The sequence below is a fragment of the Bombina bombina genome, chromosome 7 (assembly GCF_027579735.1).
Source record: "Bombina bombina isolate aBomBom1 chromosome 7, aBomBom1.pri, whole genome shotgun sequence".
NCBI lineage: Eukaryota > Metazoa > Chordata > Amphibia > Anura > Bombinatoridae > Bombina > Bombina bombina.
The window spans coordinates 360,277,132-360,302,527 of record NC_069505.1 but is presented as its reverse complement, the minus strand read 5'-3'; the positions used below and the strand labels follow the sequence as shown (position 1 = coordinate 360,302,527).

The following is a 25,396-nucleotide window of genomic DNA, read 5'->3' as shown; positions in this document are numbered from 1 at the left end:
TTATATTAACTCTATCTAACCCTAACTAAATTCTTATTAAATTAATCCAAACCAATCAGCCAATCGGATTGAATTTAAATCTGATTGGCTGATTCAATCAGCCAATCAGATTTTTCTACCTTAATTCCGATTTGCTGATAGAATCCTATCCGCCAATCGGAATTCGGCGGACGCCATCTTGGATGATGTCATTTAAAGGTACCTCATTCGTCGTTCAGTCGTCGGCCGGGATGGATGCTCCGCAGCGGCGGAGCGAAGAAAGAAGATTGAAGAGGCCGCTTGATGGAAGATGCTGCCGGAAGGAAGAAGACTTTGCTGCCGCTTGGAGGAAGACGTCGCCGGGATGAAGAATTCTTCTTTGCCGCTTGGAGGAAGACCTCGCCGGGATGAAGAATTCTTCTTTGCCGCTTGGAGCAAGACATCGCCCGGATCGGATGAGGAGTTCGGCCTGGTGTGGTGAAGACAAGGTAGGGAGATCTTCAGGGGGGTATTGTTAGGCTTTTTTAAGCGGGGTTTTGGTGGGTTTAGAATAGGGGTATGTGGGTGGTGGGTTTAATGTTGGGGGGGGGTATTGTATATTTATTGAAATGCAAAAGAGCTGAATTCTTTGGGGCGTGCCCCACAAAAGGCCCTTTTAAGGGCTGGTAAGGTAAAGAGCTTTGAACTTTTTTTAATTTAGAATAGGGCAGGGAATTTTTTTTATTTTGGGGGGCTTTATTATTTTATTAGGGGGCTTAGAATAGGTGTAATTAGCTTAAAAATCTTGTAATCTTTTTTTTATTTTTTGTAATTTAGTGTTTTTTTTTTTTGTAATTTAGTTTAGTTTATTTCATTGTATTTTTAGATAGATATTTGTAGTTTATTTAATTTATTGATAGTGTAGGTGTATTTGTAACTTAGGTTAGGATTTATTTTACAGGTAATTGGGTAATTATTTTAACTAGGTAGATATTAAATAGTTAATAACTATTTAATAGCTATTATACCTAGTTAAAATAATTAACAATTTACCTGTAAAATAAATATAAACCCTAACATAGCTACAATGTAATTATTAATTATATTGTAGCTATCTTAGGGTTTATTTTATAGGTAAGTATTTAGATTTAAATAGGAATATTTTAGTTTATAATATGAATTAGATTAATTTAATAAGAATTTAGTTAGGGGTGTTAGGGTTAGATAGAGTTAATATAGTTAATATAAATACTATAGTAACTATATTAACTATATTAACCCTAATATAATTAGGGTTAATATAGTTAATATATATAATGTAATAACTATATTAACTATAATATACTTAGGGTTAATATAGATAACATAGCTGGCGGCGGGGTAGGTAGATTAAATTAGGGGTTAATCATTTTAATATAGATGGCGGCGGGGTAGGGAGATTAAATTAGGGGTTAATAATTTTAAAATAGATGGCGGCGGTGTTAGGGGCTCACTTTAGGGGGTTATAGATTTAATATAGCTGGCGGCGGGGTACGGGAGCGGCGGTTTAGGGGTTAATAACCTTATTAGGTTGCGGCGGGCTACGGGAGCGGCGGTTTAGGGGTTAATAACTTGTTTTTATTGTTAGGCTAGTGAGGGGGGATAGCGGATAGAGGGTTAGACGTGTCGGGCTATGTTTAGGAGGCGTGTTAGACAGTGCGGGTGATTTAGACTTTAGTCAGGTTTTGTAGGCGCCGGCAGTTTCTAACGTGGCGCAAATCACTGGCGACTCCAAAAATCTGTACTTACGCAGATTTCTGGACATCGCTACTTTGTGAGACTTGCGCCACTTTAGCAACTGACGGCGCCGCATATTGGATAGCTTGAGTTGCGAGCTGAAACTGCGGGCGACGTGGGTTCCCTCGCTTGCGCCGCAAACTGCGCCGTTTATCGGATCGCGCCCCCAGTGTACATATAGATTCAAGGTGTGCTTAACACTTTATTAAGTGTATAAGCTTTATAATCCTAGTGGTAATCTTCTACCCAGGAGAAGGGCGCTGTTAGACCGGCCCTTTAAGAATAGGAATGTATCTGTGGACTGCTGGTTCTTTCTTGCCAAGCTTCACAGTGTTCCGCTAGTATTTCTCTGTTGTTTCCTGGGGTATGGTAAACTTTCAGGTGTCACAAATGTCTCCCAATGATGAGTCTCAGCAGACACAGACACGCCTGACGGCCGTTTCACAAGAACTTTTGCAATTTATATTTGACACAGGTTTATAACTGAATACCTACTGCATGAGATTGTTCTAACAAAAGTATATTCTAATTTCATCACTAGATACCTACTAATGGTAATATTTACCATCTGTCTAATATTCTCCATATTGATATTTACACTATATTTTTCATTTCTTTGACACTAGGTGTAGCGCCATTTAACCCTATTCTGTTCTCTTTATACACATATATATATATATATATATATATATATATATATAAATACATTTTCTACTATATGAAGAACATTGTGAAGAAAATATTTACAATAAATACAGTAATACATAAATTAAATACTAGAATTGAATAAAATGATTTTTTATGTTTTAAGGTATTTGGGAGGAAAGGGCTCCAAAGTGTGTATGTGTGTATATTTATTTTTTTTCCAACATTTTGGGGAAAAAAAAAAAAAGATTAGTGCAGGCGCAATATTGCTAATTTGCCCGCATATTACAAGTTCAAAATAAAAGCGTATTATAGCCCTTTCCATTCAAATACCTTGTCATATAATGTATATAGCAGTGTAACAGTTTATTTTTTATTTAGGTATGTTATGACAAGCGTACGCTTTTATTTTGAACTTGTAATATGCGGGCAAATTAGCAATATTGCGCCTGCACTAATCATTTTTTTTTTTTTTTTTTTCAAAAATGTTTTTATTGAATTTTCATGGGTAACAAAACATATAAAACAGCCAAAGCTTAATTGGTCTGTACAAAGTCTTAGAGATATGGTCAACAGGAAACAGACTATTATATAATACAAAACCAGTGAACAAAAATATCAAATCAATGGATACAAGACAATCTGATGCATCCACGATAATTTCCATGCCCTCTACTGTCTCGTTACAAATGTAAGTAGATGTACTCAGGCCTACGTCTATAATGGGCTGTGTAGTGGAAGAGGTATGCCTAAGGGGTAAATATTTGCAGGTGTAGGGCAATTTTGTCAAATGACGCGTGATTTGAAAAATACGAGGAAAATTTACATTCGCTCCTAGAGGGAGTGCCCTAGATACATGAACAAGCATAAATTTTCATCTAGTTGTAGGTATGCTTTCTATCAAATGAAGTATTATGAACAGACCACCTCAGCATGCTATCCTGCTAAGGATAGAAGGAGTATAGGTTTCATTAAGGGGAGAGGTCACATATTGTGAGAGGGGATATAAGGGGGGAAGGGAGAGAAGAGGGAGAGGAGAAGAATTTTTTTTTTTTTTCGCTCTCTCAGCAGGTCTACAGAGAAATTTCCGGAAAAGATGTCCCTATTAGGGATATCAGACTATATCTTTAGTTGACTAAACGCAACCTAGTATTTATTGACATACGGTCCAGTATGACCATGTTTCCCAGTAGGCCTCTATACTATTAGTTACACCAGCCACAAATCTTTCCATTTTCACAAAGTGGTTCACCAGATCAGACTCCAGATAGGGACGGAGGTTCAGGTTGTCTCCAGGCACGGGCAATACATAATTTGGCAGCTGACAGAATACATATGAGAAGTCTTCTGGTGGGCATGGGACTCGAGTGTGGAAAAATATAGAAGAGCGCCATTTGGGGAGTCAGGCTTAAGTCTATAGTTAGAGACTTAAAGGGACACTATACCCAAACATTTTCTTTCATGATTAAGGTAAAGAATACAATTTTAAACAACATTCCAATTTACTTCTATTACCTAATTTGCTTCATTCTTTAGATATACTTTAATGAAAAAATAGCAATGCACACAGTGAACCAATCACAGGAGGCATCTATGTGCAGCTACTAAGCATATCTAGATATGCTTTTCAGCAAAGAATATCAAGAGAATGAAGCACAATAGATAATAGAAGTGAATTCAAAAGTTGTTTATAATTGTATGCTCTTTCTAAATCGTGAAAGAAAAAATGTGGGTTTCATGTCCCTTTAAGGAGCAGCTCAACATCAGACGCCTGCACTAATATTAGCACGTCACTTATAATCTAGCTCTATATGTTTCACTTTACAATTTTTACTGCTTTTGGGGTTTCATATCCCTTTAAGGTCTATGTTTTTATATAAAAAAATAATTAGCTTTAAATGATAATAAACAAATTAACCTAATTATAATAAGCAAATTTAGCTTAAACTTTTCATGGGAAACATATTTTTAGCATGGTTAAAAGGACACTTTACTGTAGACATGTGCAACCCAGAAAATGTAGTTTCGGACAAAAAAAATTTCCTAAAATTCAGCAAAATATTCGGTGGCTGCTCTATTTGGTATTTGTTTTGGTTTAAAATGAAATGAATGCTGAATTTTCGTTAAACATTTACATTATTTTTCATTAAAACGAAAGTAAATGTTTCAAAGCTAAATGTGAAAATGTCACCTGTAGCTACAATACAGAAGAGCACACTAAGGTAAGTATTAAACCCTTTTATAAAATAGTACAAATGAACAGTGATGATTTTTATCAGTATTTTTTCTTTTTCTTTAATTTTAGATGGTGCATTCTTCGGATATTTGTTTGGATAAAACAAATTTGGCCAAAAATGAATGCACATTTCTAGTGTACTTTTTTGTCTCCCTTTAATGTCTTCCCAATGATCTTTTTATTAGGTTGTGGTTTCAATTAGCAGAAACTGCTATATCATATACAAAAAATAACCTAAAGGAACAAGTTAAAATATATTTTAAACTCTGTGGCTGGTATATTTTTAAACGCATTAAAGAAAAACTGTTTTACAGTACACAAAGTTTACTGTTTCTTTATACATTTAAGGAATAAGCAATTGTAATCTTACATTTCAGCAGCTTTTGCTGCATCACTGGCCCTAAACATAGATGGACAGGTTCCCTACTTGAAAGCTTTGTCCGCATAAATGAGGCCAACATTTTGCTGTCTTACAAAGACTTATTACTAAATATGTGATGTGTAACGTCATGAAAGGCCATAAATATGTCTGGTATGCATAACCTCTATACAGAAAAAAATAAACCAAAACATCTTTCTGATAATTATCTACAAATATATTTCTGTATTTAATAAAGCATATTCTAGTTAAAGTGAAAGTAAATCCTAGCGTTTAACAAATAAAGGGGACTTTCATTCATAAAGTATAAGACACTTCATGTAGAAAGCTCCTTTATTTGTTTTAACCAATCACCGTTTTTAGCTGCTACAGCAGCCCACGGCTAAATTTTTTTTTGCTAAGAGGTGACGTTTTCACCTCATAGCCAATAGCCGTGCAGTAAATCCGGCTCCCATGGCCGCCAAGCCGGATTTACCACACGGCTATTGGCTAAGAGGTGAAAACGTAATCTCTTATCAAAACATTTTTTAGCTGTGGACTGCTGTAGCAGCTAAAAACGGCGATCGGTTAAAACAAATAAAGGAGCTTTCTACATGAAGTATCTTATACTTCATGAATGAAAGTCCCCTTTATCTGTTTCAAAAGTCAATCCTAGCGCTTGTAAAATGCTAGGATTTACTTTCACTTTAAGCTCTATGGGAGCCTAAATAAATTCCTTAATTGCCACTAACATAAAAAGGGAGGTGTTAGTTCCTGTTGAAATTACTGGCCCTTTGAGAATAAAATAAAATTATTTGCCACAATTCTGTCCATGTGATTTATTTTTTTTCTTGACATAAGTCTCTACTCTCAAGAGCTACCAATGCTTTGTAGTTCACAGTGACCTCTCTTTCTCTGAATGCTCTTTTATTCTTTGTTTTTTTAGGTCTTTTTTGTCAATGCCTCTTTATTCTTTTACAACACATTTTCTTTTGAGTTCTTCTGGTTTGTTTTTGTTCAAATCCTTTATGTTATGTCTCTGTTTATGTCTATATTCCTTATTTCTGACCTGTAAATAAAAAAAAACTCACATTTTTATATATTTGATGGAATCCTCTTCAAGGTACAGATAACAACATTGTATAGCAAACACAAAGTTCAACTTAATGATTAGAGGTCATTGTATTTTTTTTTTTGAAGAATGAAAATGTGCAAGCTGAGATATTTCCTTTTGATAGTTCATGCTGTTACAGCTTATACAATCTTGCAAAAAAAAAAGTTCCTGCACACATAGCGATCTTAAGAATTGTTGAAAGATAAGTGTCCACAAGATAGCATTGTCTAGGAGCAAATAGTCAAATTCAGTAGATTTTATTTAGCCAACAAAGAACCGATTTCTGGCAATATTTATTCTTTGTGAAGGAAATTGTCATTGAACTGGCCATATCTGCAAATGAGGAAATTAACCAGTAACTCACTGAGTTTGGAATATTTACCACTGATACATATTAAAGTGAAGTTCAAGTCCGCTGCTCTCAATTACATAATTCTGTTTATCATAATAAAAAACTATAATGTTCATTCATCAAAACTCTCTAAATAATCGCTAACGTTTCATTTTTTAATTTTAATTTACCCTCCGTATTCCCGCAATTGTCCGCCCGACATTGTTTGCCTTTTGATTGACATTTTTTCAGAATTTGATTTCCAATCCCTTCACTTCCCCCGGGGCGTCCTGCCCCTTTTTCCCCGCGTCATAACACAGTTTCGCGCATGCGTATAACAGCGATTGTCTCGTTTGTCGTCATGCTCATGCATGACTTGCGCTTGCGTGTTAGCCTGTGTCTCTGGATCCGATACTCTGATCCTGTATGAACTGCGGCACGGAACAAAATTTTTTACGCATGCGCGAATGAAGACAGGATACGCATGCGCATATCGCATCCGTTCTTGTGCACGAGCATTGAAGTGACAACGTCAGCTTGTTCTTACGATCGCGACGTCAGTTGAGGGAAATAAGGAAGTAGACCGGGGGAGGGGTAAAGGTAAGAGAGTGATATAATATATATATAAATAACTCCAAAATCATATCCATTTTCTGTAAAAAACGTAAGCGACTATTAGATTGGGAGGTTAATGTATACATTGGTGGTGCGCAGTTGTTTGAAATTGAACTTCACTTTAAGTGTAAATAATTACTAGTAAATGAAACATTACTTAAAGGGACACTCCAGTCAAAATAAACTTTTGTGATTAAGAAAGAGCAGCAGTTTTACAACACTTTCCAATGTACTTCCATTATCAAATTTTGCACGTCCTTTTTTTATTCACACTTTCTGAGGCACCCGCTTCTACTGAGCAAGTGCGCAAGCTCACAAGGTATACGTATACTAGCCTGTGATTGGTTAAATTCTGTCACATGATACAGGGGGACAGAAAATAGGTGAAAAAAATTATTTGTCAGAAAAAAATCTACTGCTTATTTGATATTCAGAGTAAGTGCTATTGCATTGTCTTTTTATTATGCACTTGACTGTTATGTAATACTACTGCATTGAGTGGTTCTTTAAAATATTTATAGGGTTTAAAGGGAGAGTAAAGCCACAATTGAACTTGTATGCGTTTTCTCTTGTTAAGTGTGTTCAGTCCACGGGTCATCCATTACTTATGGGATATATTCTCCTTCCCAACAGGAAGTTGCAAGAGGATCACCCAAGCAGAGCTGCTATATAGCTCCTCCCCTCACATGTCATACCCAGTCATTCTCTTGCAACCCTCAACAAAGAAGGAGGTCGCGAGAGGAGCTGGAGTTTTTACTTAACTATTCTTCAATCAAAAGTTTGTTATTTTAAATGGCACCGGAGTGTGCTGTTTTTCTATCTCAGGCAGTATTTGGAAGAAGAAACTGCCTGCGTTTTTTTTCTATGATCTTAGCAGGCGTAACTAAGATCCACTGGCTCTTCTCGACATTCTGAGGAGTGGGGTAACTTCAGAAACTGGGAATAGCATGCGGGGTCCTCCGCAAATGAGTTATGTGCAGTACTTTATTTTCTGGGAATGGAATTGACTAAGAAAATACTGCTGTTACCGTATGATGTAAGTACAGCCTTAAATGCAGTAGTGGCAACTGGTATCAGGCTGATAAATGTATGCGCAGTCGAGTTATTTTCTAGGGACTAGAATTTGACTGAGAAAATACTGTTAAAACTGAAATAATACTTAAGCCTTATCTGCAGTGGTAGCGACTGGTAGCAGGCTTAGTGATAACTTTGCATGACATTGGAAAATGTTGTTTTTTAATAAAACGTTTACTGGCATGTTATTCGTTTTGGTGAGGTACTTTGGTGATAAATCTCTTTGGGGATGATTTTTTTCCACATGGCTAACATATATTTTCTGCATGGAAACAGTTATATCAGGGCTCCCACTGTTGTGATAGGAGTGGGAGGGACCTTGTTTTAGCGCCTTGTTGCGCAGTTAAAATTCTAGCACAGTCTTCCTGCTTCTTCCTCCTTGATCCAGGACGTCTCTAGAGAGCTCAGGGGTCTGCAAAATTCATTTTTGAGGGAGGTAATCAGTCACAGCAGATCTGTGACAGTGTGCTTGACTGTGATTAAAAGCGTTAAATCTTAATTGATATCCGTTTTATCCGTTTTGGGTATTGAGGGGTTAATCATCCTTTTGCTAATGGGTGCAATCCTCTGCTAATAATACACTTCTTGTTAAGAATTGTTTAATTATATCTGTATTTTTGAAGCGCTGCAGCGTTTTTTATATTGCTTGTAAACTTATTGAAAGTGATTTCCAAGCTTGCTAGTTTCATTGCTAAGTCTGTTTAAACATGTCTGATTCAGAGGAAACTGTTTGTTCATCATGTTCAAAAGCCAATGTGGAGCCCAATAGAACGATGTGTACCAATTGTATTGATATTGCTTTGAATAAAAGTCAATCTGTACCGATAGAGAAACTATCACCAGACAACGAGGGGGAAGTTATGCCGCCTAACTCTCCTCACGTGTCAGTACCTGCGTCTCCCGCTCGGGAGATGCGTAGGATTGAGACGCCAAGTACATCTAGGCCCTTACAAATCACTTTACATGATATGGCTAATGTTATGAAAGAAGTATTATATAATATGCCCGAATTAAGGGGCAAGCGCGATAGCTCTGGGTTAAGGACAGAGCGCGCTGATGACACGAGAGCCATGTCTGATACTGCGTCACAATTTGCAGAACATGAGGACGGTGAGCTTCATTCTGTCGGTGACGGTTCTGATCCGGGGAGACCGGATTCAGAAATTTCAAATTTTAAATTTAAGCTTGAGAACCTCCGTGTGTTACTAGGGGAGGTATTAGCGGCTCTGAATGATTGCGACACGGTGGCAATTCCAGAGAAATTGTGTAGGTTGGATAGATACTATGCGGTACCGGTGTGTACTGACGTCTTTCCTATACCAAAAAGACTTACAGAAATTATTAGTAAGGAGTGGGATAGACCCGGTGTGCCTTTTTCCCCTCCCCCGATATTTAGAAAAATGTTTCCTATAGACGCCACCACACGAGACTTATGGCAGACGGTCCCTAAGGTGGAGGGAGCAGTTTCTACTTTAGCCAAGCGTACCACTATCCCGGTGGAGGATAGCTGTGCTTTCTCAGATCCAATGGATAAAAAATTAGAGGGTTATCTTAAGAAAATGTTTGTTCAACAGGGTTTTATATTGCAGCCTCTTGCATGCATTGCGCCTGTCACGGCTGCAGCGGCATTCTGGTTTGAGTCTCTGGAAGAGGCGATTCGCACAGAGCCATTGGATGAGGCTTTGAGCAAAGTTCGAACCCTTAAGCAAGCTAATGCGTTTGTTTCAGATGCCGTAGTACATCTAACCAAACTTACGGCTAAAAATTCTGGATTCGCCATACAGGCGCGCAGAGCGCTCTGGCTTAAATCCTGGTCAGCGGATGTAACTTCCAAGTCTAAGCTACTTAACATTCCTTTCAAAGGGCAGACCTTATTCGGGCCCGGCTTGAAGGAAATTATTGCTGACATTACGGGAGGTAAGGGCCACGCCCTTCCTCAGGACAGGGCCAAACCAAAGGCCAAACAGTCTAATTTTCGTGCCTTTCGTAACTTCAAGGCAGGAGCAGCATCAACTTCCTCCGCTCCAAAACAGGAAGGAACTACTGCTCGTTACAGACAGGGTTGGAAAGGCAACCAGTCATGGAACAAGGGCAAGCAGGCCAGAAAGCCTACTCCCGCCCCTAAGACAGCATGAAGACAGGGCCCCCTATCCGGAGACGGATTTAGTGGGGGGCAGACTTTCTCTCTTCGCCCAGGCTTGGGCAAGAGATGTGCAGGATCCCTGGACGTTGAAGATTATATCTCAGGGATACCTTCTGGATTTCAAAACCTCTCCTCCACAAGGGAGGTTCCATCTTTCGAGGTTATCAACAAACCTAGTAAAGAGAGAGGCATTTCTACAATGTGTACAAGACCTCTTAATCATGGGAGTGATCCACTCAGTTCCGCGATCAGAACAGGGACAAGGATTTTACTCAAATCTATTTGTGGTTACCAAAAAAGAGGGAACCTTCAGACCAATCTTAGACTTAAATATCTTAAACAAATTCCTAAGGGTACCATCGTTCAAGATGGAAACCATTCGAACCATCCTACCCATGATCCAAGAGGGTCAATATATGACCACAGTGAACTTAAAGGATGCTTACCTTCATATACCGATTCACAAAGATCATTATCGGTACCTAAGGTTTGCCTTTCTAGACAGGCATTACCAGTTTGTGGCTCTTCCCTTCGGGTTAGCCACGGCCCCAAGAATTTTTACGAAGGTTCTGGGCTCACTTCTGGCGGTACTAAGACCACGAGGCATAGCGGTGGCTCCGTACCTAGACGACATTCTGATACAAGCGTCAAGTTTTCAGAATGCAAAGTCTCATACAGAGATAGTTCTAGCATTTCTGAGGTCGCATGGGTGGAAAGTGAACGTGGAAAAGAGTTCTCTGTTACCACTCACAAGGGTTCCTTTTCTAGGGACTCTTATAGATTCTGTAGAGATGAAGATTTACCTGACGGAGTCCAGGTTATCAAAGATTCTCAATGCTTGCCGTGTCCTTCATTCCGTTCCAAGCCCATCAGTAGCTCAGTGCATGGAGGTAATCGGCTTAATGGTCGCGGCAATGGACCATGGAACGGGGATTACTCAGATCTGTCCCCTTTGCTAAATCTGGACCAGGAGACCAGAGATTCTCTTCTCTGGTGGTTGTCACCGGTTCATCTGTCCAAAGGAATGACCTTTCGCAGACCAGATTGGACGATTGTAACAACGGATGCCAGCCTTCTAGGCTGGGGAGCAGTCTGGAATTCCCTGAAGGCTCAGGGATTGTGGACTCAGGAGAAGAAACTCCTTCCAATAAACATTCTAGAATTAAGAGCAATATTCAATGCTCTTCTAGCTTGGCCTCAGTTAGCAAAACTGAGGTTCATCAGATTTCAGTCGGACAATATCACGACTGTGGCTTACATCAATCATCAAGGGGGAACCAGGAGTTCCCTAGCGATGTTGGAAGTCTCGAAGATAATTCGCTGGGCAGAGTCTCACTCTTGCCACCTGTCAGCGATTTACATCCCAGACGTAGAGAACTGGGAGGCGGATTTCCTAAGTCGCCAGACTTTTCATCCGGGAGAGTGGGAACTTCACCCGGAGGTATTTGCTCAACTGATTCGTCGTTGGGGCAAACCGGATCTGGATCTCATGGCATCTCGCCAGAACGCGAAGCTTCCTTGTTACGGATCCAGGTCCAGGGACCCGGGAGCGGTGCTGGTAGATGCATTAGCAGCCCCTTGGGTTTTCAACATAGCTTATGTGTTTCCACCATTTCCGTTGCTACCTCGACTGATTGCCAGGATCAAACAGGAGAGGGCATCGGTAATTCTGATAGCGCCTGCGTGGCCACGCAGGACCTGGTATGCAGACCTAGTGGACATGTCGTCCTGTCCACCATGGTCTCTTCCTCTGAGACAGGACCTTCTAATTCAGGGTCCTTTCAACCATCCAAACCTAATTTCTCTGAGGCTGACTGCCTGGAAATTGAACGCTTGATTCTATCAAAGCGTGGGTTTTCGGATTCGGTTATTGATACATTAATACAGGCTCGGAAACCTGTGACCAGAAAAATTTACCATAAGATATGGTGTAAATATTTATATTGGTGCGAATCCAAGAGTTACTCATGGAGTAAGGTTAGGATTCCTAGGATATTGGCTTTTCTACAAGAGGGTTTAGAAAAGGGCTTATCCGCTAGTTCGCTAAAGGGACAGATTTCAGCTCTGTCTATTCTTTTACACAAACGTCTGGCAGAGAATCCAGACGTCCAGGCCTTTTGTCAGGCTTTGGCTAGAATTAAGCCTGTGTTTAAAGCTGTTGCTCCTCCGTGGAGCTTAAACTTGGTTCTTAAAGTTCTTCAGGGTGTTCCGTTTGAACCCCTTCATTCCATTGATATTAAGCTTTTATCTTGGAAAGTTTTGTTTTTGATGGCTATTTCCTCGGCTCGAAGAGTCTCTGAGTTATCTGCCTTACATTGTGATTCTCCTTATCTGATCTTTCATTCAGACAAGGTAGTACTGCGTACTAAACCTGGGTTTTTGCCTAAGGTTGTTTCTAACAGGAATATCAATCAAGAGATTGTTGTTCCATCATTATGTCCTAATCCTTCTTCAAAGAAGGAACGTCTTTTGCATAATCTAGATGTGGTCCGTGCTCTGAAGTTCTACTTACAGGCAACTAAAGATTTTAGACAAACTTCTTCTCTGTTTGTCGTTTACTCTGGACAGAGGAGAGGTCAAAAGGCTTCGGCTACCTCTCTCTCTTTTTGGCTTCATAGCATAATACGTTTAGCCTATGAGACTGCTGGACAGCAGCCTCCTGAAAGAATTACAGCTCATTCCACTAGAGCTGTGGCTTCCACCTGGGCCTTTAAGAATGAGGCCTCTGTTGAACAGATTTGCAAGGCTGCAACTTGGTCTTCACTTCACACTTTTTCAAAATTTTACAAATTTGACACTTTCGCTTCTTCGGAGGCTGGTTTTGGGAGAAAGGTTCTACAGGCAGTGGTTCCTTCTGTTTAATGTTCCTGCCTTGTCCCTCCCATCATCCGTGTACTTAGCTTTGGTATGGGTATCCCATAAGTAATGGATGACCCGTGGACTGACTACACTTAACAAGAGAAAACATAATTTATGCTTACCTGATAAATTTATTTCTCTTGTAGTGTGTTCAGTCCACGGCCCGCCCTGTCTTTTTAAGGCAGGTTCTTAATTTTAAAATTAAAACTCCAGTCACCACTGCACCCTATGGTTTCTCCTTTCTCGTCTTGTTTCGGACTGGATATGACATGTGAGGGGAGGAGCTATATAGCAGCTCTGCTTGGGTGATCCTCTTGCAACTTCCTGTTGGGAAGGAGAATATATCCCATAAGTAATGGATGACCCGTGGACTGAACACACTACAAGAGAAATAAATTTATCAGGTAAGCATAAATTATGTTTTTAGAGCACATAGAGCATGCAATTTTAAACAACTTTATAATTTACTTCTGTCATTTAATTTGCATTATTCTCTTTGTATCCTTTGTTGCACTACTGGGCGCTAGCTGCTGATTGGTGGTTGCATATGTGCCTCATTTAATTTGTTAACCATATGTGTTCAGGTATCTCCCAGTAATGCATTGTTGCTCCATCTTGTTTTCTAATCCTACCCATCCCACAACATACATGTGGTTTGTTTGCATATGATTCTATTAAAGGAACATAAAACCAACAAGTATTCATTATATTATTAAATTTTATTTGTTTTCTTGTTATCATTTGTTGTAAGCCATGAAGGTAAGCTCAGGAGTGTGCATGTGTCTGCAGCACTATATGGCGGCAGTTTGTTTTACAAGAGTACTAGATGGCAGCAGTTTTTCCTGGCAGGCAGTGTTCCAGGCATGAATGCTACCTACCTAGGTATCTCTTCAAAAAAGAATATTATTAAAACAAAGCAAATTTGATAATAGAAATAAATTAAAAACTTTTTTTTTTTAAATGTTATATGCTCTGTCTGAATCACAAAAAAACAGGAACCTTTGGGGTTTCATTTCCCTTTAAACACCTCTTGCTTTTGTATAAAAAAAAAAAATCATGCTTGTCCCCTGTTTGCATGTCATTTCTAAATGGTTTTAAAACACTGTAGAAAAAAAAATAGGTATATTGTGCCTTCTAGAAAGACAGTTGTAACTTCTTGTTGACAAAGGGCACACAGGGTGCACTAAGGGCTAGATTTATTAAAGCCCAACGGCTGCAAGTTCTCATAAGAACTTGCTTGCCGTATTTATCAAGCAGCGGTCACAAGACCACCGCTTCCCTAACCTATTCGCCACCTCTAAGGTGAGGAAATTCAATCTCCTCGGTCTAGTCAGACCGAGGAGATTGACAGCTCCTGCCCGCGCTTGATTGGCTGTGCGCGGGCAGGGGGCGGGATTGCACGCAAGTGCAAAATTGCGCTCGTGTGCAATAGCGAATACCTGCAGGTAATTTCGCCCCGCCACAGGCGAGCTGAGGCGTACAGGGGCCCGTATACGCACCCCTGTACGCCTCAGCTTTAATAAATCTAGCCCTAACTTGTGAGTCTGAAAAAGAAAGTGACAGAATAAGACAGACTGAAAGGCCAAATAATTGAGACTCTCAGACAAAGGGTCAGGAATGCAATGAGACACAGTGACAGAGACTTTACAAGGTTTATCTAATAAATGGATGTGAAGCATAGAAGCCCTACTGAAGGGTGACTACGTCAGAAAAAAACACCTTGTTAAATTACAGGCTGAAAAAGATACAAAAGGCTACACACTACACAGTTGCAGAATGACAGATATAAAAAACAGATGCCATCCCACGGAAAGATACAAAATTATAAGACGCAAAAAAGTTCAAATTGAGACAGGCCACATAAAGAGATACATTTGTTTTGGAATGGAAAGCAAAGATCTGTTCTTGTACATAGTAGACGAGGCTGAAAAAAATGCAGAAGTCCACTGAGTTCAACTTATACAATATACCTATATTATTGTGGTTTGGTTCATTGTGCATTAACTTGTCTTTCTTTAAAATAAAGTTTTGAGACTTAAAAAAACACAAAACCCACAAACCGCTAATAATACCAACACCAACATGTACATTAGAAGATAATTGCACATCAATCTAGAAATGGTGGCTTGTTGGCTTTAAGCGTCACTACAGTTGTGTATATATTTGGCTATGAAGAGAAAAAATCTTGGGGGGAAGGGCAGAGAATATAGGACCTTAATTCTAGTCCATCAGAATTTCTGTGAGAAGTGCCAGTGCATTAGTAACCCCGTTATTGTGATACTTTCAGGTGGCTTTCGTCCTCAGTATCTCCACCAGTACATTAACGGGACAGTAAATTCAAAATTAAACTTTCTCGTTTGAGACTGCACAGGGAAATGTATTTTTATTACATAATTTGCTTTGTACACTTTGTATAATTTGTTGAAAAGCAAACCTAGGTAGGCTCAGGAGCAGCAATGGAATACTGGGAGCTAGCTGCTGACTGGTGGCTGCTTATATACGCCTCTTGTCATTGGCTCACATGATGTGTGTGTGTTTCAATACTGGTGCACAGGCCCTCACAGCATATGTGCTTATTATGCAGAAAAACAGTAATAGCTTTTACTAGAAGCAATTTTGCTAATGGAAGTATATAGCAAAAATGCTTATATTTCAAACTGAGGTGCACCCATGCACATTTCATTTTTGACCTTCCTATCCCTTTAATGCAAAATGGCAACATAGTACTTTGCCTATCGTACCGCATGATGTATATATACGTCTGAGCTGCAGGATGCTCCAGCAGTCACGGCTGTTAAGTAACAGCCAAGAGCTGGAATTCCTAAGCTCCAGCATGTGCCTGCATATGGAACCAGAGCACGATCGGTACCTTGGGTTGCCATCTTAAAAATATATAAAGTTCTGAGAGGTAAATAAAAAAACCAAGGCTCTATTTCTGTTTAAATGAAGTGATAGCAAAAATTCTAAAAATTCTCCGGGATTTTGGGCAAGTTCTTCTCTGAAATTCCCGGTAGGGAATGGGTTGTTAACAGTGCACATTTATTAAAGGGACATTCCAGCCAAAATTGGAATCCACATGAATGCATGTCAGTTTTGAATAGAAGCATTTTTTTAATATACATGTATTAGCAAAAATGCTTCTAATAAAAGCTATAGCTGTTTCAAAAGTGTATTTAAGTATGCACCATGCACCAGCATTTTATACACAGCACTTGCTCAGAGAGCCTAAGGTGCTTATACCATCTGATAATGACTCAATTTGTTAATTGCTGACATGATTTTACCCCACTGGCATTCTGAGCAGCTGCAGTATTTAAAATGCTGTTGCATTTAAAATATCTAGCTATGCTTCACCTGCACCAAATATCAGCAGAAAGCTCATGAAAATTAAATGTATGGCAACAAATGCAACAAGCATGATGGGTAAAATGGGGGAGCTGACGCTCTTAGTTGCAGAAGAGGACTATGATGTTATCAATATAACTGAAACTTGGTGGGATGATTCACATGACTGGGCAGTTAACTTAGAGGGGTACACTTTATTTAGGAGGGATGGGAATAATAAATGGGGTGGAGGAATCTGCATGTATATTAAACCTAACTTTAAACATACAATAAGGGAAGATATTTATGTTACAGGTGACAATGTAGAGACCCTGTGGGTGTAAATAAAGAGTGGGGGGAAAATCCAAAAAAAATATTACTAGGAACATGCTACAAGCCCCCTTAACATTAGTGACCTGGATGAAACTAAACTACTAATGCAAATAGGTAAGGCTGCTAATAACAACGCTGTAATTATGGGAGATTTTAACTACCCTGATATAAACTGGGTCAATGAAACTAATAATTCAGTTAAGGGGGATAGATTTTTAAATATTCTCAGGGATAACTTCTTGTCACAATTAATAGAGGAGCCAACTAGGAGTAAAGCTATATTGGATTTAGTGCTATCAAACAATACAGATATAATATCAAACATAGCAGTCAAAGAGCATTTGGGTAACAGTGATCATAACCTGGTCATATTTGAAATCTCTTTTCATAAGTATGTTAAAGGTTTAACCAAGACTTTGAATTTCAAGAAAGCAAAATTCAACGATTTAAGGAAATCATTAAATAACAAATTGGGACAAATTATTCTCTAATAAAAATACAGAGGATAAATGGATAATATTTAAAACTTTGTTAAATAAATATACATATCAACAAATACCATATGGTTATAAAAATCAAAATAAAAAATCCAAGCCAATGTGGCTGAATTAAAATGTAAGAGAAATTAGGAAAAAACGTAGGGCATTTAAATTATTCAAAGAAAATAGTACAGGCTCAACATACCATATTTATAAGGAATGTAATAAAGCATGCAAAAAAGCAATCAAATTAGCCAAAATTGAAAATGAAAAATTAATTGTAAAGGATTCTAAAGTCTAACCCTAAAAAAATTCTTGAAGTACATAAATAGCAAAAAATCTAAGAAAGACAATATAGGTGCATTAAAATGCGTGGAGGGTAGTATGATTAATAGTGACAGGTAGAAGGCTGAGGTACTAAACCAGTTATTTTCTTCAGTATACACAAGAGTGGAACCATTGGATGATACTTTGGAACAAAATAGAACATGCCAGCCCTTACCATTAATTAGGTTATGTATAGAGGATATCAGGAACAAATTGGATAATATTAAGGTAAATAAAACTCCAGGCCCAGATGGAATACACCCAAGGGTGTTAAGGGAATTTAGCACTGTTATAGACAAACATCTACTCTTAATTTTTCAAGACTCATTATCCTCAGGCATGGTACCCAAGGATTGGCATAAAGCTGATGTGGTGCCACTCTTCAAAAAGGGAAGTAGGGATGATCCAGGAAGCTATAGACCAGTTAGTCTGACATCAATAGTGGTGAAGATATTTGAAGGGATTATAAGGGATTATATTGATGAGCATATTCTTGTAACAAGATTGTGAGTTCTAATCAGCATGGTTTTATGAGAAATAGATCATGTCAAACTAATCTAATTAGATTCTATGAGGAAGTAAGTAAAACTATAGATAAAGGGGAATCAGTTGATGTGATATACTTAGATTTTGCAAAGGCGTTTGATACAGTGCCACATGAGAGATTAATGCACAAAATTAAGGGACTGGGAATAGCTGAAAATGTTAGCTCATGGATAAATAACTGGATAAAAGATAGGGAGCAACGAGTAGTAGTGAATGGATCATACTCAGATTGGACAAAGGCAATCAGTGGAGTCCCCCAGGGATCAGTACTGGGCCTTGTTCTTTTTAATATTTTTATAAATGACTTGGAGCAAGGATTAAATAGCAACATCTCTATTTTTGCAGATGATACTATGTTAAGTAAGGTCATTAGGTCAGAGTAGGATGAACTTTCATTACAAAGGGACCTGCAAAAATTAGAAGTATGGGCAGGTAAATGGAAAATAAGATTTAATACGGGAAAATTCAAGGTTCTACATTTTGGAAGTAAAAATAAACAGGCAGCGTATTATTTAAATGGGACAAGACTTAGCCAAACACAGGAGGAAAGGGATTTGGGGGTAGAGGTATATAACCAGCTAAAGATGGGTGCACAATGCAGGGCAGCGACTTCAAAGGCTAATAAGATATTAGCATGTATTAAAAGAGGCATTGATTCAAGGGAGGAAAGCATAATTCTGTCACTATATAAAGCCCTGGTTAGACCTCACCTTGAGTATGGAGTGCAGTTCTGGGGACCGATCACAAAAAAGATATTGCAGAACTAGAAAAAGGCCACAAAGCTAATAAGAGGATTGGATGAGGAGAGGCTAGCCAAACTGGATTGGTTTTCTTTAGAAAAAAGGCGCTTGAGAGGTGACATGATTACTTTTATATAAATATATTCAAGGCCCATATACAGAGATGTCAGAAGCTCTGTTTATTCCAAGAAAATTGTTTGTGACAAGAGGTCACAATTTAAGGTTGGAGGAAAGGAGATTTAATCTCCTGCAATTGAAACATTTTTTCACTGTAAGAGCAATAAAATTGTGGAACTCATTACCAAAGGAGTGAATGCCAATACCCTAGATACTTTTAAAAATTGTTTGGATACATTTCTGTCTATAAATACAATTCATAGATATGATTGCTAGTATTAAATATGTCACCTTTTAGTGGGATTATTTAAGCTTAACTGGAGCTTTTTGTAAGTATTTTAGATTTGTATAGGTTGAACTCGGTCTTTTTATAACCTTATCTACTATGTTACTATGTAAAACAATAATATGCTACACAATAATTCTACCAAGAAAAAAAAAAAGTTTTTTGGCCAACATCTTTCTGCAACCAAAATTTCAGTGCATCCCTGACAATACTAAATATCAATATACTGTATTATTCTTTATTTAGTTCTGTGTAACAGAATCAGATTTAACAGTGTTTTTTTTTTTTTACCAATTATCCAAATAAAGTATAGTCCTAGAAAACTATTATTATATGCAAAACAGTAAGTCAAGTAATGAACTCAAACATCAGCTCTAGGCTAGCATCAAATCTGAAATATGCTACACAATAATTTTACAGAAATTTACAGGAAAAAAAACCTCCGAAAAACTAAATAACCGAAAATGCCATTATTGACCGAAACGTTTCTGCAGATGAAATTTCGATGCATCCCTAACTAAAATAGCAATAAATTTCACTAGCAGCATTTTTGCCAATACATGTATATTGCAAATATGTATCTATTCAAACATGTAATCTATCTATGTGCATCTAAATTTTGACTGGAATGTCTATTTAATTATTTCAAATCAACAATCAGAATACAACACCTACAACTCTACTGTGGCATGGGACAAAATGAATGCCACTTCCATCAAATCAAGTGTAACCCCAAACACATTCCAACCTCTGCAATCATCTCAAGGCAAACCTTTATTTTGCTCCCCATGAGTCTAAAAAGTACAAAAAGAAAATGTTTCTAGACATTAACAGTCTCCTGTTTATTATTATACACATTTCATTAAGTGTTATTATTAAAGAGAGTACTGTAAACTTGTTTATGTGTTGCTATTAAAGAGAGTACTGTAAACTTGTTTATGTGTTGCTATTAAAGAGAGTACTGTAAACTTGTTTATGTGTTGCTAATGTCTTGTTATAACAGCTGCATAATATATCAAATGAGCTGAAAATTCATTTTAATTTATTCTTGAATTGAAATAGCTAGCTTTACTCATCAAAATCACCACCCATAATGACATTATGCTTTGTGTATAGAAAGAGACAGGTAAGATAATATCTTCTCTTCCTGCAGGATTAGCAGGATGTGGTTTCAGTGAGCAAAATTATCTATTTCAAATACAACAAATAAACACAAATATGCAATCTGCAGCACATTTAATACTCTGCAGCTGATAAGACAAGTAATTGGGAGCACATTAAAGGGGCAGTCAACACCAGAATTTTTGTTGTTTAAAAAGAAACATAATCCCTTTATCACCCATTCCTCAGTTTTGCATAACCAACACTGTTATAGAAATACACTTTTTACCTCTGTGATTACCTTGTATCTAAGCCTCTGCAGGCTGCCCCCTTTGCCTCTGCAGGCTGCCCCCTTATTTCAGTTCTTTTGACAGACTTGCATTTTATCCAATCAGTACTCACTCCAGGGTAACTTCACGTGCATGAGCTCAATGTTATCTATATGAAACACATGGATAAAAGTAAATTGGAAAGTTTAAGATTTAAATCATGAAAGTTTTTTTTGGACTTGACTGTCCCTTTAAGGGGAAACACATTTTAAAGCGCAGCTTCCCTTTAAAGGGACACTGAACCTAAATGTTTTTCTTTCATGATTCAGATAGAGCATGCAATTTTAAGCAATTTTCTAATTTACTTCTATTATCATTTTTTTTGTTCTCTTGCTATCTTTATTTGAAAAAGAAGGCATCTAAGCTAAGGAGCCAGCAAATGTTTGGTTCAGACCATGAACAGTACTTGTTTATTGATGCTGTCCAATCAGAAAGGACAACCCAGGTTGTTCACCAAAAACTTACATTCTTGCTTTTCAAATAAGCATACCAAGAGAATAACGAAGATTTGATAATAGGAGTAAATTAGAAAGTTGCTTAAAATTGCATGCTCTACCTGAATCACGAACAAAAAAATTTGGGTACAGTGTCCCTTTAAGTGGAAAAAGTGCATTCAAACACATTAGGCAGTCATCATAGTTTTAGTTTGGATACTCATCTCTTGCTTCTCTGAAGGTTTATACAAACCACCTTGAAAATCCTGGCAAAATATAATTTGTTCAAATTGTTTAAATTTAACCAGCCTTTATAGTTTACATAAATTAACTGTTTTTTTTTTTACTAATTCAAAACTCCTCTAATGGATTTGAATAGTTTAGCAAATAAAGCAAAATCATAAATCCAAACGTATTTTTTTTTACAACTATTGTGATATACTGTAATGTACAGAGAAAATGGCTTCTTTGCTTGTTGCTCCTGAGATATATTTTCAAACAATTTTCTTTTTATTATTTTCTTATCTAATGTACTTATTGTTTCCTTCCCATTAGGTGGGACTAAGAAAAAGTCACGCTAATCACAAAATAAACCAAGGCTGCATTATGTCGGACAGGAGGGTGCTATCTCAGAGCTACACACTGACCACTAGATGTGTTCAAAGTGTCATGAGAGAAGTCAACTTAATCCAGAGCTCCCGGGATAATCAGATCGAAGAGGTGATCAGGATTAACAAAGAACTGGAAGATGAGTTGGAAAAGTCTCAGAAAGCTTTATCATATTTAGAAGACTGTAATCAGCAACTGAAAAGAGAACAGAAGGAAATGAGACGGAAAGCAGAAGAAGCCAGACAAGCTGTTCTCAAATGTTTTGGGAAAGTTAAGGATTTAGAAGAGGAGTCCAATCAAGTGCCATTTTTACAGATGCACATACAACAGCTGGAGGTAGAACTGCAGCATTTTAGGTAAGGGGTTTTAGGGGAAGGAAAGTTGTTCAGTGCTGGTAAACTAACATCATTTAGACTTTTTAACTTAAAGGGACACTAACCCCACATATTTTCTTTCATGATTTAGATAGAGCGTGCAATTTTAAGCAACTTTCTAATTTACTCCTATTATCAATTTTTCTTCGTTCTCTTGCTATCTTTATTTAAAAAACAGGATTGTGATGCATAGGAGCCGGCCCATTTGTGGTTGAGAACCTGGGTTATGCTTGCTTATTGGTGGGTAAATGTAATCCTCCAATAAGAAAGTGCTATCCATGGTGCTGAACCTAAAATGGGCTGGCTGCTAAGATTTAGATTCCTGCTTTTAAAATAAAGATAGCAAGAGAACAAAGAAAAATTGATAATAGGAGTAAATTAGAAAGTTGCTTAAAATTTCATGCTCTATCTGAATCGTGAAATAATTTTTTTTTTGGTGTAGTGTCCCTTTAAGGGATTCTAGAATTTGTATTGTTTAAAAAGATAGATAATCCCTTTATTACCCATTCCCCAGTTTTGCACAACTAACATGGTTATATTAATACATTTTTTACCTCTGTGATTACCTTGCATCTAAGCCTCTTCTGACAGCGCCCTGATCACATTATCTATTGATTTATTATCTATTGACTTGCATTTAAGCTAATTATTGCTGTGCCCAGCACAACCCACAGGGGTGTGAGCACAATGTTATGTATATGGCCCACATCAACTAGCAGTTGTTGTGAAAAGCAAATAAAAAAGCATGTGATTTAAAGGCTGTCTGTAGTGGCTTAGAAACAGGCAGAAATGTAGATGTTTAAATGTTATAAAGTATATTAATATAACAATGTTGGTTGTGTAAAGCTGGGGAATGGTAGTAAAGGCTGTATCTATCTTTTTAAACAATAACAATTGTGGTGTTGACTTTAGTTTAGCATTTTAGTTGTGATTGGTTTAACATACTTGTGATTGGTGATATCAAACATAGCATTTGTATTTAACACATCTTGCTTTTAAAAAAAAGGTGTTTTTCCAGGTCAAAAAGCAAATTCTGTAACCTACGTTTTCAAAACGCTGTAAACTGCCTAAACCAGCTATTTCATTTGCAACATTGTGAGAACGTAAGTTAGTCAATTTGCTTTTTGGCCTCTCTTGGGAGATGGGACCAGCACAATTTGTTTACACAAAAGCAAGAAATGTTTAATGTCCCTAACTGTTGCTTCTTCATAAGCATATATGAAACCCAATTTTTTCTGTCGTTATTCAGATAGAACATAGAATTTTTAATAACTTTCAAATTTACATCTATTAATTTTGCTTTATTCTTGTGATATCAAGCAATGCACTACTGCGAGCTAGCTGAACACACCAGTAAGCCAAATGTCATGAGACATATATGTGCAGCCACCAATCAGCAGCTAGCTTCCAGCTTCTGAACCTACCTAGATATTCTTTTCAACAAAGAATACCAAGTGAATGAAACAAATGAGATAATTGAAGTAAATTGGAAAGTTGTGTAAAATTACCTGAACCTAGAACACCCAAGTGTACAAGGACACAGAAACTAAGATGGCAGTAATTGTATTGTAAGAATGTATCATAAAATACTGAATGAAATGCATCATACGTTACATGTATTAGACTGAGGGGTTTTCTGCAGGAACTTACAGGCTTTGGTCAAAATATGCTACTAAAACCTACATTTTTCATATACGTTTGGGGATATTGTGCAGATAACTGTTTTGTAAAGGGCATGAAAACTACCTTTGTATGTAATTTTAAATACTTTTACTTCTGTAATTAAATTTGCTTCATTCCTTTTGGAATCCTTGAAGAAGCAGCAGTTTACTATTTTGCTGAACACATTCAGTGAGCCAATGACAAGAGGCATTTATGTGTAGGCACCAATCAACAGTTAGCTCCTAGTAGTACATTGCTGCTCGGAGCCTACTTTGGTATGCTTTTCAACAAAGAATAAAGATAACAAAGTAAATTAGTTACTAGAAGTATGCTGGAAAATTGTTTCTATCTGAATCATGAAAATTTAATTTTGATTTTACTGTCCCTTTAATATTTAAATTTTCCAGTCTATTAACATGTTTTTTGTTTCAAAGAAGTAGTGAGCAAAGTGCAGCTTTTGACCTTGAGAGAGAAGGTCCTTCCTCAGAGGTAGACACCAAGGGGTAGATTTATCATAGTGCGATCAGACAGGATACAATGTAGCGTATCATGCCTGCTGCACATCAATTTATGCCGACAGCATACGCTGTCTGCATTTATCATTGCAGCAGCAGTTCTTGCGATCGGGTTGATTTCTGTCTGGTGCCTCAGAGCAGGCGGACAAGTTATGGAGCAGCTGTCTTTTTATACCGCTGCTTCATAACTTCTGTATCTGGTGAGCCTAATAATTCGGCCCCCAAATCTGATTGGAGCAATAGCAGGAGATTGCTTCTTCCATTGTTCACACTTTTAAGAAAGGGACAGTCAAGACCAAAAAAAGCTTTCATGATTTAAATAGGGAATGTAATTTTAAACAACTTTCCAATTTACTTTTATCACCAATTTGTCTTTGTTCTCTTGGTATGCTTAGTTGAAAGATAATTCTAGGAGGTTCATATGCTAATTTCTTAGACCTTGAAGACTGCTTTTAATTTGAATGCATTTTGACCACTAGAGGGGATTAGTTCATGTGTTTCATATACATAACATTGAGCTCATGCACGTGAAGTTACCCTGGAGTGAGCACTGATTGGCTAAAATGCAAGTCTATCAAAAGAACTTAAATAAGGGGACAGTTTGCTGAAGCATAGATACAAGGTAATCACAGCAGTAAAAAGTGTATTAATATAACCGTGTTGGTTGTGCAAAACTGGGGAATGGGTAATAAAGGGACTATCTTTCTTTTTAAACAACAAAAATTCTGGTGCTGTTGACTGTCCCTTTTAGTGATAAATAGGTACCTTAAAATATAGCTGCATTTTCTGCTAAACAATCCTCATGAAATCTTAAAGGAATATTACATTTATTTTATATATGTATAGTAAGTATTAGCTGTTAAAGGGAAATCAACCCCAACATTTTTCTTTTGTGATTTAGACAGAGCATACAATTTAAAAAAATCAAATGTACTTCTTTTATCAAATTTGCTTTGTTCCCATGATATTCTTTGTTGAGATACCTAGGTAGGTGTCTGGTGCACTAAATGGCAGGAGCTGTGCTGCCATCTAGCGCTTTTGCATATGGATAACATTCTTGCAAAACTGCCTATAGTTCTCTAGGCATGTGCATGCTCCTGAGCTCACATTC

The 25,396-nt window shown here is 37.6% G+C and overlaps 1 protein-coding gene across 1 annotated transcript in view; it reads left to right on the top strand.

Annotated features, from left to right (window-relative positions):
* Positions 1 to 25,396, top strand: part of EFCC1 (EF-hand and coiled-coil domain containing 1) — a 146,878-nt gene that overhangs the window by 32,772 nt on the left and 88,710 nt on the right. Inside the window, exons 2-3 of the mRNA XM_053689397.1 lie at positions 21,681 to 22,090; positions 24,205 to 24,259. Coding sequence (XP_053545372.1) covers positions 21,681 to 22,090; positions 24,205 to 24,259 — 465 coding nt within the window. The remainder of the gene's footprint in view (positions 1 to 21,680; positions 22,091 to 24,204; positions 24,260 to 25,396) is intronic.